Genomic DNA, 19,909 nt, shown 5'->3' with positions numbered 1-19,909 from the left:
TCCAGGAGCTTCTTTTGGAAACTTATCTGTTTGTTGAAACTCAGTATGTAATATGAAATATTCACACAACTGCTCCATTTCCCTATAGTCATGAAAATTATTATTGCAGTAAATGTGAAATCTGGTATTATTAACAAATATTAAGAACAAGATAGCAGAGTAATTAAAATTGCTTCCAGAAAATTTTAATTCCCTTTGGCTTTAAAACATGGCAGGGAAAAGCAATCTAGTTACTGAAGGATAACATCTTTTGCAAAGGAGATAGTTGCAAATCTCGAAAGCGAGACCACCTCAGAAGTTTTGAAACACAAAGCCATTAAAGAAATTGCCCATAATTCTCAGTTACCATCACAATCCTGATTATTATGGAATGAATGTATGCATTCTCCCAAAACTGATACATTGAAACCTTACTTCTTGTGTGATGGTATTAGGAGGTGGGACTTTGGGATTTGCTTAGGATTCAATGAGGTCATGAGGATAGAGCCCGTCATGACTGGGATTAGGACACTTATAATAATGACAAGGGAGCTTGCTCCCTCTGCTTGGCTTCCAATCATATGAGGAAGATATGATGAGAGTCAGCAGTCTACAACCAGGAAAAGCATTCTCACCAGAATCTGACAATGCTGGCACCCTGACCATGGCTTTGCAGACCTCAGAACAGTGAGAAATAAATTTGTGTTGGTTATAAGCCATGTGATTTAGCAACAATCATGTCCCAATGTTTTAAATACACATATGTTCCTATTGTGTATTCTTCCTGTTGGAGAAGGCAACGGCACCCCACTCCAGTACTTTTGCCTGGAAAATCCCATGGATGGAGGAGCCTGGTAGGCTGCAGTCCATGGGGTCGCTAAGAGTCAGACACGACTGAGCGACTTCACTTTGACTTTTTACTTTCATGCACTGGAGAAGGAAATGGCAACCCACTCCAGTATTCTTGCCTACAGAATCCCAGGGATGGGGGAGCCTGGTGGGCTGCCATCTATGGGGGTCGCACAGAGTTGGACATGACTGAAGCGACTTAGCAGCAGTAGCATGTTCCTATTGAAGAATCTAAGAATTGGGTAATTTTCTGTCACAGGTGGTAGTAGTCCAGTAAAACATTTCAGAAGCAATAATCCCACACAAGAACAGATTCTCAAATGGATCTCTGCAAGAGTCTGGGGCTCAAAAACATTTCATTGTATTTTCTTCAAGACCATCCAATATCCTCCCAGAGATGGACATGAAGTGAAACACTTTTTCCTCAAGGGTTGGAAGGTCAAAAACTAAATCACAAGACCACCGGGATCTTTATGAGTGTTTCTCATATTTGACTATTCATTTGATTGGGATGGAGATTGAGGAGAATTGAAGGGGATCACAGGAGTTACTCGTTCTGGGCCCCACCTCTCAAAAGAGTGATTTCATGGATCTGGAGTGACAAACAGGCATAAGTCTCAATATTTAAATCTTCTCAAGTGATCTAACATGTAGCCAGGGTGGAGAAGCCCTGATCTACTTCAATAAACCCTAAATGTTGGCAGCCACACAAAAATACAGTGGCCACCCACTCCAGTACTCTTGGCCTAGAAAACCCCATGGACGGAGGAGCCTGGTAGGCTGCAGTCCATGAGGTCGCAAAGAGTCAGACACAACTGAGTGACTTCACTTTCACTTTTCCCTTTCATACATTGGAGAAGGAAATGGCAACCCGCTCCAGCGTTCTTACCTGAAGAATCCCAGGGATGGCGGAGCCTGGTGGGCTGCCATCTATGGGGTCGCACAGAGTCGGACACAACTGAAGCGACTTAGCAGCAGCCACACAAAAATACAGCCACAAAGGTCAGCCTCATGCTGTCAGGTCTGGAGAACTTTGCTCTCATACCTTGCTACTCAAAGCGTGGACCAGTATCACCTGGGAGTTTATGAGCAATGCAGAATCTGGGACCCACACAGAGCGAATGAATCAGAATCTGCTTTTTCGTGAGGTCATCAAGTGATTCCCCAAGCTCATGAATACACTCATCTTGTGCATCCTTTCCTTACTTTTAAGGATAGGAAAGCCAGCCAGGGACGCTAGAAAATTTGGCAAACACAGGTAAAGGGAATTTAGTGGGGGAGAAAGATAGAATTAGGTCTCACTATCTAAGACTTTCTCTTCCTCCATTATATTTCTGAACTGCTGTTTAAACTTTTGTTTTCATTTAATATAAAGGAAGCCCTTCCTCTTTACAGGGCTATTTCTTCAGACAACAAGGAAAATAGCTACATTCAATTTAACACCACTACACATTAATCCCATTCCTAAGGGAGATGGTGTACAAACCATGAGGTCAATAATTTTGCTGACAGAAGTTTCTGGAAGAAGAAAGGTTATATTCAGTCAATGAAAACAATATAAAAGCATATTAGATGCTCCCCTTCCTAGGAAAATTATGCCTTTCCTCTACTGCAACATTAGCTATATCTGGCAATTCTAGGAAAATGATGCCTTTCCTCTAATGATGCAACATTAGCTGTGTCTGGCATGATTAGATACTTATTGAGGTTTTTGTTTCATTTATTTTGTTTTTAATGAAAACTACACCCTTTTCTGATCCAGAAATTTCATAAACAATAACAAGTATGGAACACCTGTTGAGGGGTTAGACCTCTCTCTCTTCCTCTCATCATTTTTATGCAAATTACCCTAGAGAGAAGTATTTTACCATACAAGCACAGAGAAATTTTTGGATATTTTAACAAGTGCTACCTTAATGCAGGAGACCAGGGTTTGATCCCTGGGTCAGAAGATCCCCTGGAGAAGGGGATGGCCACCCACTCCAGTATTCTTGCCTGGAGATTCCATGGACAGAGGAGCCTGGTGGGTCCCAGTCCATGAGACTGCAGAGTCAGACACAATGGAGAGACTAACTTCTGCTTTTACAAGACACAAAGGAATTCTATAGAGTCCTGAGGAAGAGAGAAGACAGGCAATGGAGGTAGGAAAGGAAAGGTCTTCACAAAAAGAAGCCAGAAGCACTGAATAAAACTTGCTCACAAATTTATATTTCTTCCAAGAGCTAGAGCTGCTTCTGAGGGAAGTCAACCAGATTCTCCTTCTGATTATATTCATTTAGTCCTAACCTTGGAGAAGCACATCACCTAGAAGTCATCACTCTTATTCTGAAAGCCCTAAAACCCTGGCATAGAGCTCCTCCAACGGAGGTGAAACCCACAAAGTGAGCACTGGAAGGGAAGGACTGGGGTGTAGACTCTCACAGCTCCAAGTATTACCCCGCCCTCCACAATCCTCCGATTCAAAGAGCAAAAGAATTCAAATTTCAAAAATCAGTGGCCAAGAAGGGAAATTTGAAGCTTGAAAGCAACAAAATGAAATTCATGAACCAATCACTGTTTTCTAAGAGGGATTGAAAGGGTATTTCAACACTGAAAAGTGAAATTGAAAGGTCTCCTGCACTGCAGGTGGATTCTTTACCATCCGAGCCACCCAGGAAGCCCAAGAATACTGGAGTCAGTAGCCTATCCCTTCTCCAGCAGATCTTCCTGCCCCAGGAATTGAACTGGGTCTCCTGCATTGCAGGCAGATTTTTTACCAGCTGAGCTACTGACTGTCAAATATTCATTATGAAGTTACATTTGATTTAGAATTTTGGTTAGAGAAGGGAGTAGGGACGAGATAGGGATAGGAGACTGACCTACAAACTATTGATACTGTATAAAATAAATAAGCTACAAGTTATAAGCACAGAGAGTATAGCCAATATTTCATCATAACTTTAAATGCAGTATAATCTATAAAAATTTTAAATCATTATGTTATACTTCTGAAATTAATATAGCATTATAAATCAACTATACTTCAATTTAAAAAACCCACTTAAGAAATATACATACCCCTCAGAATTTTGTCTCTCATATGAGCCGGCCTCCTATGAAAATCTGAAGCTATATGTTTCTAATCCACAAAACAACCAGACTGATCAGGTTAATTACCTGACCTGTGATACTCTTTTCTGAACCTCTGAAAGAAAAACACAGAAATCACTTCTGCACACAATCACACTGAGCAAAGCTCTCTTTGGCTGCATTATTTTCTTCCAAGGAATGAAAAGGGAGCTAGAAGGCAAAGTGATAATGCAGGTGATATCTAGAGCTTCACACTATACCTAGTAATCTTTCAATTTTCTCCATCTCGGTTTTCCCCATCTCCATCCCTACCTCCATCTATTCCCAGGTGCTTGAGTCAAAACCCCTTGCTTCACATCTCTTCATTCATGCCATCCAATTCATCACTTATTGCAATTCATCCTTTTGCAAAATTCAGGCTCAAATTGAATAAAGCCATTTGGGTATGACCTAAATCAAATCCCTTGTGATTACACAGTGGAGGTGACGAACAGATTCAAGGGATTAGATCTGGTAGACAGAGTGCCTGAAGAACTATGGACGGAGATTCATAACACTGCACAGGAAGTGGTGACCAAAACCATTCCCAAGAAAAAGAAATGCAAGAAGCAAAGTGGTTGAGGAGGGCTTACAAATAGCTCAGGAAAGAAGAGAAGTGAAAGGCAAAGGAGAAAGGGAAAGATATACCCAACTGGATGCAGAATTCCAGAGAAAAGCAAGGAAAGATAAGAAAGCCTTCTTAAGTGAACAATGCAACAAAACAGAGGAAAACAATAGAATAGGAAAGACTAGAGATATCTTTGAGAAAATTGTAGATATCAAGGGAACATTTCATGCAAAATGGGCATAATAAAGGACAGAAATGGCAAAGACCTAATAGAAGCAGAAGAGATTAAGAAAAAGCAGCACAGAAAGAATACACTGAACTGTACAAAAAAGGTCTTAATCACCCAGATAATCACAATGGTGTAGTCGGTCACTCACATAGAGCCAGATATCCTGGAGTGTGAAGTTGAGTGGGCCTTAGCAAGCACTGCTACAAACAAAGCTAGTGGAGGTGATGGAATTACAGCTGAGCTCTTTCAAATCCTAAAAAAATGATGCTGTGAAAGTGCCACATTCAATATGCCAGCAAATTTGGAAAACTCAGCAGTGGACACAGGACTGGAATAAGTCAGTTTTCATTCCAATCCCAAAGAAAGGCAATGCCAAAGAATGTTCAAATTACCATAGAATTGTGCTCATTTCACATACTAGCAAGGTAATACTCAAAATCCTTCAAGCTAGGCTTCAGCAGTACATGAACTGAGAACTTCAAGATGTACAAGCTGGATTTAGAAAAGGCAGGAGAACCAGAGATCAAACTGCCAACAATCGCTGGATGATAGGGAATTCCAGAAAAATATCTACTTCTGCTTCATTGACTACCCAAAAACCTTTGACTATGTGGATCACAACAAACTATGGAATATTCTTGAAGAGACTGGTCTGTCAGACCACCTTACCTGCCTCCTGAGAAACCTATATGCAGGACAAGAAGCATCAGTTAGAACTGGACATAATGGACTGGTTCAAACTTCAACACTAAACCCCAGTAATTTTACCAGCAGAAGCAACCACTTCTCTTAAACTCTACAGGTACCATCCCAGGCAAAATCTTCCACCATTTCTTGCCCAGACTATCACAAGAGTCTCCTGGCTAGTCCCCTACTAGCACTGTCCTTTCCTCCAACCCAACTTGCCATTATACAGCAAGTGACCCCTGTAGCCAGATCTGTCCACTGCACTTGGAGTACAAAGCAAAGCCTTTCCCTGAACAGTCAGGGTTCTGTCTCTCCACCCTGGTTTTCCACATTTCTCTTTGTTTGTCCACTGAGAACAACTACACTGGCTTCTAAGCTTCACAAACCCAGCCACTCATTTTCTCTTTCCTCTTAGGACTGTTTACAAGTTTTCTCTGTCTGAAATATTCTTCTGTCCATTCATCATCTATTTACTTCTTACTTTAGGTCTGACGGAGAAGGCAATGGCACCCCACTCCAGTACTCTTGCCTGGAAAATCCCATGGACAGAGGAGCCTGGTAGGCGCCAGTCCATGGGGTCGCGAAGAGTCAGGCACGACTGTGACTTTCACTTTTCACTTTCCTGCATTGGAGAAGGAAATGGCAACCCACTCCAGTGTTCTTGCCTGGAGAATCCCAGGGACAGAGGACCCTAGTGGGCTGCCACCTATGGGGTCGCACAGAGTCGGAGACAACTGAAGCGACTTAGCAGCAGTAGCAGCAGCAGCTTAGGTCTGAATTCAACACTACTTTCTTAGGAATGTCTTCCCAGACACCATCTCCCAGTCAAAATTAGTCTCTAATACACTTAACCACAGTACCTTCCCCTGTTCCTTCAAAATGCTTACCACAATTTATAATTTATATTTGGTTTGGGTTGGTGAAATGCGTTTCCACACCAGACTACAAGTTCCATGAGGGCAGAGACCATGTCTGTTGGTTCACCACTGTATACACACACAAGTTTGCTGAATGATCAAATCAAATAGAAAAATTCTTATTCTTAAAGTCATACAGTCAATAAATAATTATTAGAGCAATGATAGACATTGTCAAGAATATAGATAAGGATTGTGCTAAGTTTTTTTTTTTTTTTAAAGAATGAACAGTTCTATTAAAAAAAAAAAAAAAGACTAGGTGTTCCAACACAGATTTCCCTGAACTCTGGAAACTTGTGAATTTAAATCATGTAGCACATATTACTTTTTAAACTTGTCTTCTGGGTGAGTGGTATCTATAGATATATTTAAGTTTCAGAGAACAGAAACAGCAGAACAATCCCTGAGGCACATATAGCACATTTTATCTGGGTTAAATAAAATCCTGGCACAGATGGCTAAACAAAAGCATAAATAATTTATCTGTCATGCCCACATCCACAATGTTGATTTCTGGTAGGTGTGTTACCCACTTCTACTATGTCAACAACAGAATATAAGACTGGTATGTCTCAGTCCTCACAAATATACATTTATCCTACAGCTCTGTATCAAAGAAATGTGTGTGAGCGTATGTGTATGTGTGTGTGTAGACACATACGCTTTGTACCTTTCACAATGAGACTAATTATTACATAATAATATTGGCAACATTAAGCAGACCATCACTGTGGGAGTTTGAAATATGCAAAAAAAATCTGTTAATTTATTCAAACTTGTTCAGCTGTCATTAAAGATAAAAATATGCCTCCACTTTTCATCTCCTTCAAGATCAAAGGTACATTTTTAAGTTTCTGTGTTTCTTTGATGGCATTAAATTCATTTTTCCATCCAGCCAAAGTGATTCAGGATTCACAAGCTATTTTAACATATATTCCTGAAATTCTAATGGTAGAAAAATAGCAATTTTGTTATAGAAAATATTTCTATACACACACACATAAAAGAATGTCCAACAATTCAAGGTTTCTACTTTTAATAGCTGGTGTTTTCTTCATGAAAGATATGTTCCTTAAAAGTACACTCGTCAGCATCATTAAAAATAAAAGATAACTGCAATGATGGCCTATGTGATTTGTAGTCTCATAGTACAACAGAAAATCTTCACCCATGTAGCTAAAAACAAATTTTTACTGAATTTTATTACAATGATATTTCTTAAAATACACAAGGATGTAAAACATTCACTAGTTACATAATCTTGGATAGAAGCTAAATCAGTCAAGTTATGTTTATCAGTGGGGCAAAGTATTACATACTTAATGTTTAAGCATCATTTTCAATCTTGAAAATAAACAAACCGTATTTTTGTAAATGAACTGCAGCTGTTATAAAGAGATTCTATTTCCTTTAGAGTTTACCTTTTAAGGCTATCAAACACTAATGGCAAGATAACTAATGAAGAATTTCAATTAAAAGACTAGTCTCACCTCCACACCTGGTAGAAAAATAGAAGCGAGGCTTTTCTAAATACATTTATAATCCAATTAATTGCTAAAGCTTTGTCCTATATATATATTTTTTTAATTTCTACTATCTATGCAATAGGAGCTAATTGTTCAAGGGAAAGATACAGATCACATATTCAAATTTCTCTCCTTTGGCCAGATTTAACTGAGCTGGTTACAAAAAGAAGCTAAATTTCTGCCTTCTTCTTGAGCTTATCCAAGCATTACCAATTACTGAGGCAAAAAGAACTGATACTTCTTTGACTGTAAGTAGTAGTTTTTTGTTGTTGTCATTGTAGGGAAGAACGGTGTTTGTTTTGTTTTTTTCTCCAAATAAGTATGCCCTTGGTAAAGTGGAGCCAAATGCATGCCCCTAAGATCCACCAGGATAAAACTTAAGAAAGTCTCAGCTATTTAATATTTCCTTTATTCAGGTTAAAAAAAAAAAAGAAAAAATCACCCCAACTTTAGAGAAAAATAGGAACAGGTGAATATTTTTTAAGCCCTTGAAGAGGCACAGTGCCAGAGCCACCACATTTGTGAGTTTGCTGAATCTGTCCAGCAACCCTGCAAGGTAATCATTAACACTGTAATTCTGTAGAGTCCTAGATGTCACCTAGAGCGATGGCTAGAGTCAGGACAGAAGTCTGTGTCGAGACAAGATGGAAATGCCTTTTATCTGTTGAGAGCACTGTTTTCTGCCCTATAGAGTTCAAGAAAGATGACCAGTTACCTTGACTATGGTTGCTCTAGCAGAAAAAGAGGCTGCTTAGGAGTGAACAAGAAGAACATATCACACCTTTCATTCCTCACTCTCAGAGGAGATCTTTCATTTCTGGGCCCAGTTAATGATGCAACTCTTCTTTCAACCTGTAACTCCTACTTTAGTCCATCATACTTGTACACATTGGCCATACGTGATGCCAGTTATGGACACATCTGATGCCCTGAGATGAGTCAGTACCCTGAACTATCATGAATCCACTCACCCTGCACCCAGCACTTATAAAGAGTACAGCAGGAATATACAGCAAATTTCTTACCCCTAGAGATTACTAATCTGGTTATGAAGTAAGACTAGTATTATAATGCATGGGAAGCCAAAAATGACCCTAAAATTTCTAGACTAAATAATTAAAATATTAAAGACACCTTTGACAGAAATGAGGAAATACCAAAGGAGGTAAGTCTGCTTGACACCACAAACAATGATAAATTCAATGCTGTGACCACACTGAGTTTTAGATAACTTGTGGGGAGCACAGGAGAAATTTTGTAGGCCACTGGTTACATGGAACTGGAGAACAGAAAGGATAAAGTTTAAATTCAAACTTGCTCTGAAAAGAAGGGTATAAATGTAAGAAAGACAGTTGAAAGTTGAACCTGAGTTGAACCTCCCCCTTTGGAAGGGGAGAAAGGAGGGGATGGGAGGGAAGGGGAGTGGAAAGAGAATAGAAAATGAAAGGGAAAAAGGCAAGAGAAAGAACAAAGTCATGAAAGCCAAAAAGTGAGGAGAGGATAGGGGAGCAGAGTCTTAAATCCTGCAAAACTAGAAAAATATGGACAAATGAAAGGTTTCTGGATTCACAGGAATGCTCACTTGTAACCTTCTGGGAAGTCTCAACATTTCAGTTTAGTCAGAAATCCACTGAAAGCGGGTTCGAAAGGAAGTGGTGACCAAGAATTAAAGGCATCAACTACAAATGGTGCATTCAAAGTATTAAACATCTAAATAACAACAATAACTAGCTACACTAATACTGACCTGGAACTTGTTAAGTGCCAGGCTCTGTTCTCAGCACTTTGCACATATCTTCTCATTTAATCCTCACTTCAGCACCGTAAGCTAGGCACTATTAATACTTGCATTTTGCAGAGCAGAAAACTAGGGACAGACAAGTTCGTCACAGAGCTAGTAAGCATCAGAGCCAGGACTTTAATGCAAGCCTCCAGAACCCATGGTGCCTAACCAGTCTGTACACTGCCCATCACAGAAAGAAAAAGGGGACGGGGAAGAAACATTTGTTTTATCATTGTGTTCAATGTGCAGCCCCAGTGCTTAGATCAGAGTCTAGTACATGGTGGGCACTCAACAAATTTATGTCAAATTATTGAATTAGTGAATGATTAACTAGAAAGAGTATGAAGGTCAAGCAAAAGGATGGGAGTTATTTTAGGTGAGTTTATTCCCAGACTGTTTAATCCTCATTGAAAATTTTCTCTATTCTCTCAACACTATGAAAATAAACTCATTGTGCTATAATTTGTCCCAAATTAAAAATATGCCAGGAGACATGAAAAGGCTTACAGAAAAGATGAGGATAAAGATGAACTTTTGCTCTTTCTTAATCTAAGTGAGTTGTTTTCCAGTTAAACTTGGCGACCTGAGGCTGACCCTGCAGGCTCTAACAAGCCAAAATCTATCCTGCCTCTTCTGATTACTGCACAGGACTGCCAGCTGCTTCTCAAGGCGGAACTCACTCAGAAGATACATAAATTGATATAGACCAATTCCCAAGGATAAAACTTACCATCAATAACGCCTAATGCAAAATTGTTTTACAAAAAGAATTAATTAGAATCAACAAATTTATAAAGTTATTTCCTATATAAAATAGTCTACATTTTAAGCCTTGGAAATCAGAACAAAAAATGATAGGAACTATTTCAGCTGTATATCCAGTTGCAATAAAAGATGAATGTGAGATCACTCACACATTCACCTCTCACGCTCTCGAGTCCCATCTGATTTTCCCCATTCAATGTGATTTCCATGTTCAGATCTACACATTGGTTATCTAAATATTTTAAACTATGCAATTACTGATACAAGCTTACCTAATAGATTTAATCAGCGGTGTTTTAGAAAAACATCGATTCTAGACTTGGTTAATTTTGGAGACAAAATTAAAAAAACATTTATTCAACGAGTACATAGTGTTATGTGCTCTTCACAGTGGAGGACATAAAGGTATGTGTAAGGTATAACCCATATCCTCAAGCAGCTTAGTCCATATACCAACATTTCCCTGACTTCCCAGTTATTTGTCATTATCTCTAGAAACTGCTGATTGTGCACCTAAGCTCAGATCTAAAATCATATATCTTGTGAAATCAATAGGACTTAGTACTTATGTTTCCCTGATGGAACCAGACCCAATAAAGAAAGAAATCCATTTCAATAAGATTTCAAATTGCTTTTCAACCACTCTTCCTCTATAAATTATTTCATTTTTTATTTAATTTTATCTTTTCCCATGTGAAAGCTTAATATATCAAAAAACCATTATCTAGAATGTATACAAATACTTCTTTGCATTAGTAATTCATGAACAACCAAATATTAAAATAATGTCTAAAATGCACTCTGAAATATGTGACAATATTGTCAGTGTTCATTTGATCAACTATCTTTCAAGACCAAGTCTTTCCAATATTAAAACATCTACATTATGTAAAATGAGAATATTCAAATGACTCTTTTTAGTCATTCTTCAATGACGAAAAGGAGCTATATCCTACATTATTAAGCTAGCGTATTTAGTGAAATACACTGAGGATGTTTTTTCAGGCTTGCTCAGGTATAACTGACAAATAAAAATTGTATATATTTAAGTATATAACTTGATAACTTGATATCATATACAATCAAGCTGATCAACATGTCCATCATTTCACACAGCTACTATTTTGCTTTATTGTGTACGTGGCAAGAACATGAGACTGGAGTTTTTAAAATTCTGTTAGTAAAGAAAAATATTTTACAAATGTCCATTTCTTACAACACATAAAGGCTATTTTCTTTGACCTCAATTTCCACAATAATTACCACTGGTTTGTGACTTGTTATTCAGGTTTATTTGCTTTCACACTGTATCTATGTTATTCATAAAAGTACTGTATGACACATTTTAATTTTTCCCACTAAAACTTGATTTTGTTTGCGACATTTCAGAGCATCTCTCAAAATATGGTTTCTAACCGTACCAAAAAGAGAAAAAAAAATCCCTAAAACCAAAATTCAAACTTGATGACAGACAAGAAATAAAACCTCTTAAAGAAGTACTATACCTCCAATCATATTTTTTGAGAGTTTAATAAGTTTGGAAAACTTTGAAGAATATTTTAGCTCTGTATTTTATTTTTAAAGTTTGTATAACATTGAACTACTATAATCATGTAACATCCTAGGTAAGTATCTGTAAATTTGTAAACTATCTTTTAATAAAATCAAAGCACTATCATGAACTGATTCTACTTGATCAAACTTAATCAAAATTATATTAAGACATCTGATGAGGAAATTTTTTGTTGAAACAGAAAATATGTATTCATCCTTCTAATGTGAACATTATTTATACATAATTATTCTGCAAAACTTCATATTTTATATATATTATCACCACACTGAGATGGTTACAATAACATTTTGTTCATCTGCTAAAGTGAATGTCATACTAATCTAAAATTTGAATTTGTTTCCATAAACTGTTTTTACTAATATCACATTCAGTCAGAAAATGTTGGTTATCATCAACTAATATAAGATTTCAATTCCTTTCTTCATTTCACTTTCTTAAAGATCTTCTATTTTAGATATTTTCTGCCAAGAGTGACAACTAACTTCATTGATTTTTAACCCCCAAATGAGGAAAAGGACAGAAAAGAGAAACAGATATAAATCAGTTTACCTGTGGCAGAACCTATAGTGCCCTCTTGTGGTGAATCTTAACTACAGTACTCTGGAGAACAGTGCAACCTTTTCCTAGACTAAAGGCTGGAGAATGTAGAAGCATTGTTCCTCCATGCTAGCAAGCAGCTGTTATTAACAATGAAAGCAATAGATAAATATTGACTAAACTAAAAGACTCCTTTTAGTTTTAAAAGGAGTTTCAGTTTAGACTGAAATTTACTCAGTCACTGTCAAAACAATCAGAGCTACTCCCTTCTACTCTATAGAATACTGCGCTATAGGTTTCTTTTAGTAGGGCAGTTGACACACAGCCAAGCGTGTGGATTTCTTATACACTCTACCTCTGAAGTCCATGGGGTCGCAAAGGGGTGGACGCAACTGAGCGACTGAACCGAACTGGACTACTTCTGGAATCAAGCAAAAGACAGACAAACAGAGCAATTTCTAGTGAACACAAGGATGTCCTGGGATAAGCAGCTCCCTAGTCAACAAAGTACTGCATCTGTTATATAAGGCAATGTGGACTCTGAAGCATGGGGCAATACTCTGGCTTACATATAAATATAATTTAGGAAGTGGTCAGTGTAATTTCAACCTCTATGATATTTTAAAAGTAGAACTGATACATCATAAGACTTGGATAAACCAAAGCTTCAGAAATTCTCAGTGGCTTTATCAATATCCCCTGAAGAATGTTTCAGATCTTTCAAGAAAAAATATCAAGTACACTATCCCCCCAAAAAATTTGTCCTTCATCATTTTTTTAAATTGGATGATATTTATGAGTCATTCTTTATTTTTTAATCACTCGTTTTCCACTTCCTCTCCTATAGGGTCTCATTGAAGATCTCAGTTTTTACAAATATTAACTATAGCACAAAAATTATTTTAGATTTTCCTATTGGTAAGAGCAAAGAAAGTACTTGGGAAGGTATTTCGAGTAAAATGGAAAACTGAGTATACTGAGTTGCTTCTCTTGAAGGGTAAGCAGTTCATAAAATAGTGCTTTTTCTGTTTTCTTCTTTCCTGGGCCCCTTTTTTTCCTCTAAAAAGAAAACACTTCTATTTTTTCCTAATGTCTAAAATATTAAAGAACAATAGCTATATTCTAATTTAAAAGAAATTATTTTATAGTTAAAAATTTCAAAATGGCAACTAGCTTACTGTCACTCAAACTAATAATGTCTGCCTATTTGCTAAGGAATCAAAGACAACATATACACAAAACCGTACTGCCCAAAGCAGTAATCACATTGAAGCCCTTGGAAATATTTTGTTTTGTTTAAATCTAAAGTTCCACCTAAAAGTCTTTAAAAAACTGCTACTTTCTTTCAGGTACCTATCCTCTACCCATAAGTGTACTGCTCCCTACAGCCCAAAACATATGGATGAAGAGCTTGCAAAAATACTGAAATTTAAATAAGGAAAGCTAACCTAATAATGTTTCAGACACAGATTCAGTCAGTACGCTCTTTGGATGGAAGCCTTCTATGAGACATTGCATGCCTGTAATGAACTCGCCACATAGTTCCTAAACCTTATCTTCCTAACTACATATTTTGATTTTACTAGCCAAAAATGTATCTAAATTTTGCTGTTGCGTTTATGCTCTTGACCTTTACAACTTCTTAAATAATGTGCACTCTCTACCTATTAGAATCACATGTAATGATTGTAATTCCTTTAATTTGTCTAAAAATGATCTTATCTTTTATCTTAAAACTAAAAAGAGGAATTTCCTACTTCTACCATTTGGGTATTTGGCTATATAGTATGTTTGTATCTATCCTACTCAATGGCCCTCATTATTTTATTTTATAGACTTTGAATCACCAATAACAATTTGAAATGCTTTCCCATAACAGACTGAGTCAACTAAATAAGGAAAATAAAAACCCAATCTCAAGAAGCGTAAAATAAGAGCAAATAGGCTATAGTGCCACTCTAGGGCAAAGAATACAGCACCGTTATTCTGGAAAATTGCAACTGAGGAGTTTGGAACTCTATTAGGAAATCCTCATGTTTAAACACTATACCCAAATATATCACACTTCTTGCTCTTTTGTTCTTCATCAAGAAGTATTCTGATGGATTTCTAATTGACTGAGATTTCAGCTCATTAGTGATAGCCTAATAAATAAAAGCTTGTATCCCTCCTTTTCTCTCTCCCCTACTTCCTGTTCCCTCCCTCTCTGTATTCTGCTACTTTTTACATCTCTCTTTTGCCCATTGAGTGTGTGAAAGAATGTATTTCCTCTGCACCTATCTTTGTGTCTGAGTGGATACCTGTCTGTATTTCATCTGTGTTCATCTCTACCTATGTTTCTACTCCATCTGATTCTCACTAAAAGATCTGATCTTTTCATAAGAAGAAAATGAGGTTGTATCAGAAAGAGAAGAATTTCATGGAGTACAGGTAAATAGTCAATCCCAAACCATCTTTCTTTTTCTTAAATATACTGGGAGTACTGCTTCCCTTTTTTTCCACTAAAGCTCTGCCAATACATCACTTTCAATGTTGTTAAGTTATTGAATAATGAAATCTTTACTGTGACAAACTCAATCCATCTGTGAGAACCCTGATGGGTATTTTCTGTTAATCTCAATTAAACAATTTCTCAGAATGAATTTTTTGATTTCTCTGCCAAATCATACAGAAGTGACAACTATGGGATATTCCCACAAAACTGAACCCTGTAATTCTCAGTTTCTGAGGTACTTCCTGTGTTAAGTGGCACTGAGACATTTCAGTACTGATTACATACACAAGGACATATACTTACCTCAAATACCTAACACATTTCAAACAAAGCTGAGAGGTTTTGAGTAGCTGTATTGAAAGTTAGCCACAAGCAATTAGAGGTGATATTTAAAATGCGAAAACAGATGAATTTTCATTTGTACTTCATGCTATCCATGGAAAAGAAACATTATGCCAGTGAAGCAATTATAACATGAAGTGTAAAAAAGATAAAACGTTCATTAATTTGGATAGTGGATTTAATATGGAGGCAATAGAAGCAGCTATTTCTAAGCCACATAAAGTAAGTCATAATTTCATGGTATATCAGAAATAAGAGATATTCTACAAACTGGCTCATAGTTTCAGTCTGTATAAGAAGTTTCATCCAAAGATGCTATAAGAGTAAACTTCAGTCAATTCTCATCTACTTTCTAGTTACCATGCAGAGCGATAGAGAACCCTCCAGATTTTTTTAAGGCCTTCTCTTAAAAGTCCTCTTGCAGACCAAACTGCATGGAGTTGAAATAACCCAAGAGGATGAGAAAGCTGAAAAAAAGGGGCTCTATCTTAAAAGCTATATCTTAAATAGTTAATTCCAATAAACTTTAAATTTCCCAAACTGGTTGTTTTAAAAGTAATATCCCTTTGTACTCCAGATTTCTATACAATATTAATATAGGAAATAATGTATAAACACATAAATCATCTACCATAATGAGTTCATATTTTATTTTATCATAAAAATCAAACACATTCAAAATCACACTGGAATGGCTAAAAATATTATAGTTATTTTTTAAAACTAGACCAGGCCTATTAGCCATTTTTTCCAACCCCAAAAAGTCAGTTCAAGACTTGAAACAGACATTGATAAAATAGGAAGAAATAAAGTCAAAAGTCACAAATTAAAGCCTAATACCATGTCAGAGATTGATGAAAAGTACCTTGGGACGCTTACATTACAGTCCCAAAATCAAGGGAAATATTTGCAAACCTGGTTTCAGAAGAGATTATATCCTAAGAATTAACACAACCTAATCTACCAATTCAGGAAAAGCACAATTGTGTCTCTCTCTGTCTTGCCCACTAAGCAGGGAGCTTTTTGAAAGCAGAAGTGTCTTAATCATTTTTTATCCAAAGGACCCCACAGAGTGTCTCTTGTATAAGGCATCCAAATAAATATTGTTTAATTGAATGAATGAATGATTAAACAATGATTATGGAACTGCATAGAGCATTTCCACTGCTTTAGTCCAAGATCTACTGTAATTAATATGCAGAAATGTCTTTCTCATAATTCTCCAAGCAAAGGATCTCAAAATAAAATAACTGGCTTCTGAAGGAAAAAAGGAACAACTTTAAAGCATATTTTACACATCTTGCTTGTAAAATTAAAAGTTATATAAAAGATTTGAAAACAAGAAGATATATATTTCAGTAAAATGCAAAGTTTACAAGGTCCTAAAAGGTGAAATATATAACCATCCCCCCATTCAGATATCTTAGAGGAAATGAATGCACAAATGGACAGAAATTTAAAGTCACTCTAATGCAAGAAAATCCTAGCCTCAGTAGCAAAGTAGGACGGTATTTTTTAAATTGTTTCTTTAGTTACTTTAAAAGCACAGTAGCTATTGCTTCCCCTCTACATTTCTCCTGTTTAAGTCAAATCAAATATATCATATAGATCAACAAAGACCAATGCCTCAGGAAAAAGAAACTTCAAATTTGACCAAAATAATCGCCTTTCCCTTTTTCCAGAACCGACTCTTTCTTAGGTTCAACTCCAAGCACACTCCCAAACACTAGACTCCTTTCAACGGTACCCATTGGGCCTGAAAGCCATCTCAGAGACTTAAATCTTAAGGAGCCACTTTCACAGCCATTCCCAACTTAAGGGAAGCCCTTCCACCGAGATTAAAAATTTGATCAGTCTCTGCAGTCTACTTGATTTAAAAAAGAAAAATGTGGTGGAAAGATGAGCAAGAAAGACATCCCTCAACAAACTCAACTCTGTTCTCCAGCTGAACCTCCTCCCTACCCGCCGCTCCCCTTCGACTTCCTCTGCTCCCGGCTCTGGACAGGTGGGAGGGGGGTGAGTACGTCCTGGGGAGGGGCTGCAACAAACTTTCCTTCTGCCGCCTCGTTCCCACCCCCACCTCACATCAGGTCCAGCTGATAACTGAAGCCACTGGGAAGGGCCGTCCGTATCCCCTTCCCCCCTTGGGAGAGGGATGAGATGAGGTGGATGGGGGGCGTGGGTGGGCAGGATGCAGGTGGAGGGGTGTTCTGACTGTAACTCTTCTTACCACTGGAGCGCCTGACGATGTTTTCCAGAAACGTGTTCTGCGGTGCCACCAGCCCTCTCTTGCCCCCCGGCATCCTGGGTCTAAAGAGCAGCGGCCAGGATCCGCGGCGGGGGAGGGGGGGTTGCAGGAAGAGAAGGTGGAGCAAGAAGAGGAAAAGGTGGAAGAGAAGATCGAGCCGAAAGAAGAGGGGTCGCGGCGGCGGCGGCGGGGTCCCCTGACTGCGTCTCCAGCCCGACCCGGATGAGCAGCTCTGGGGAGAAGGACCAGGCAGTTCATGGTAGTAGCACTGCCCCGGCCGCCGCTGCCCAGACTGTGGCGGTGCCGCGCACGGGGCTCGGGAACTGCAGGCTCCGCGGGGCACAGTGCGCCTGCGCCGCCCCCGCTGTCGCTGTCCCGCCGGTGTTGATGCTGAAGCTGCCGCTGAGGCTGTTGTCGCGGCGGCGGTCACCTAGGCGCGGGCTCAGCATTTCTCCCCCTGCCCCGACCACCGGGGCTGAGGGAGCAGGAAAAGCCCACTCAAAGCCCTCTCTTCTAGACCCTTTGCTGCCCCTTCCTCTCTCCCTTCCCTCATCCACCCCTCTGGCACGGCTCGTTCGGGGCTGCCCCGCTGAGCCCAACTTCTGCCCGGCCGTGCGCCGGGCGGCCGCTCTTCTCTCCCTGGAGATCGAGGCTAATGCTGGCTGTCCAATGGGGCCCTGGAGAGGGCGAGAAAGTGGGGAGAGGCAGGCAGGATGCCAAAGAGAGCAATGGGCAGTCACAGGGGGTCACATCTCGGTTTCTCCAGCCAAGATCCCGAGTCCTGACTGCTCCCGGGAACGCGGCTGCTGGGGCGGAGGTGTTGATCATCTCCCGCTCCAGCCCAGGCTGAGAGCGGAAAGGGGACTGACTGGGCGGCGCGCGGGGACGCAGAGCAGCCACCTGACGCTGCTACTGCCCCCCTCTGGGCTTGCGCGCCCGAAGCTTAACAGGGGAGCTCTCTGCACCCGCCCTAGCCAACGCCTTGGAGCCAGAGCCAGATAAGGTCCGAGCGCAAAGCTGGGCAGGGCGGGGGCCGGAAATGGCCCCTGCACCCCAGGCTCGGTCTGGCGCGCGGTGGGGCGCTGCGACTGCACTGGGATCCTTCCCAGGGCTGCGGAGCGCAGAGGCGAGCGGCAAGCCCCACCGCCGCTAAGTTGCGGGAAAGGTTGCGCTTAATGAAACGAGTAGGGGAAGAGGGTGACCAATTCACCCTCCGAGAGAAGGAGAGTGCAACGAGCAGCGTTTGCGGTGGAAAAACAGTGAAGGCGTGGGCGCGGAGCTGCCCAGGACCGGAGCCTGCGAGCGGGAATCGTTTACAACAAAGCTCGGAATGGGCGACAGGAGGGGAATCCTTAAAAACAGAGCCCACAAGCCAGAGTCTGTGACGGAGAAGGGAAAATAGCCTAAGTGCGAAGGGACTGGGGAAACAGAGGGAAAGAAATGAGGGCGCTCATGACAGCAAGGATACCTCCTTTAATCTAAAGCCGTGGTTCTAAGGGGTCCCGGACTGGAAGCACCTCCTAAGAACTTGTTTAAAATGCAAATTATTCGGCTCTACCCCAGAGCTCGAAAACCAGGAACTCTGGGAGCTGGGGCTAACAATGCTTTAAGAAGCCCTCCGGATAAATATTCTTGCTCAAGTTTAAGAAGAAACTGATCTAAGGCTTTCGCTCCGGAAGCTTCGCCCGGGCCTGTCTAGAAAGGACGACTGCATAAACGGTGTTGAGGAGCGAGGACAGAAAGTGCGCTCAGGCCGGGTCAGAGGTTGGTGTCGAGGCAAAGCATAAAGTAGGAAGGCTAAAGGAGAGTTGGATGGGGGCGTCCCCTTTGCTGGCACCTGTGCTAGATAACCCTTGCTAGAAATGGTCAAACTGGGCTGCTCAGAAGCAGTAGGATTCTCCCTGGAAGGGGTCAGAGGAAATAACCTCTGCTCCGCCCCTACTCTGGGCAGGGGGATAGGGAAGCGGGGGTGGTGTCTCGACTTCCTTTGGAGACCCCTAGATTACCAGTCACTTGTCTCAAGTTACTGTCCCCCTCTCCAGAGCAGTATGTGTAAGGGCCATAGCTTGTAGCCAAAGTGAGTGAAATGAAGTCGCTCAGTCGTGTTCGACTCTTTGTAACCCCATGGACTGTGACCTACCGGGCTCCTCCATCCATGGGATTTTCCAGGCAAGAGTTCCAGAGTGGGTTGCCATTTCCTTCTCCAGGGGATCCTCCTGACCCAGGGATTGAACACAATGCAGGAGGACGCTTTACCCTCTGATCCCGGAGGGAAGCTAGCCTGTAGCCAAGAGACACATA

General features: G+C 40.0%; 1 protein-coding gene across 1 annotated transcript in view; it reads right to left on the bottom strand.

The window, feature by feature from the left end:
• KCNH5 (potassium voltage-gated channel subfamily H member 5) overlaps positions 1-17,677 on the bottom strand; it is a 302,879-nt gene extending 285,202 nt beyond the window's left edge. Inside the window, exon 1 of the mRNA XM_018053761.1 lies at positions 17,591-17,677. Within this exon, the coding sequence (XP_017909250.1) occupies positions 17,591-17,663 (73 nt within the window). The 5' untranslated portion in view covers positions 17,664-17,677. The remainder of the gene's footprint in view (positions 1-17,590) is intronic.

This window comes from Capra hircus, chromosome 10 (genome assembly GCF_001704415.2).
Source record: "Capra hircus breed San Clemente chromosome 10, ASM170441v1, whole genome shotgun sequence".
NCBI classification, from domain to species: Eukaryota; Metazoa; Chordata; class Mammalia; order Artiodactyla; family Bovidae; genus Capra; species Capra hircus.
Note: the sequence above shows the minus strand (reverse complement) of the source record. Positions and strands in the feature narration are given on the sequence as shown.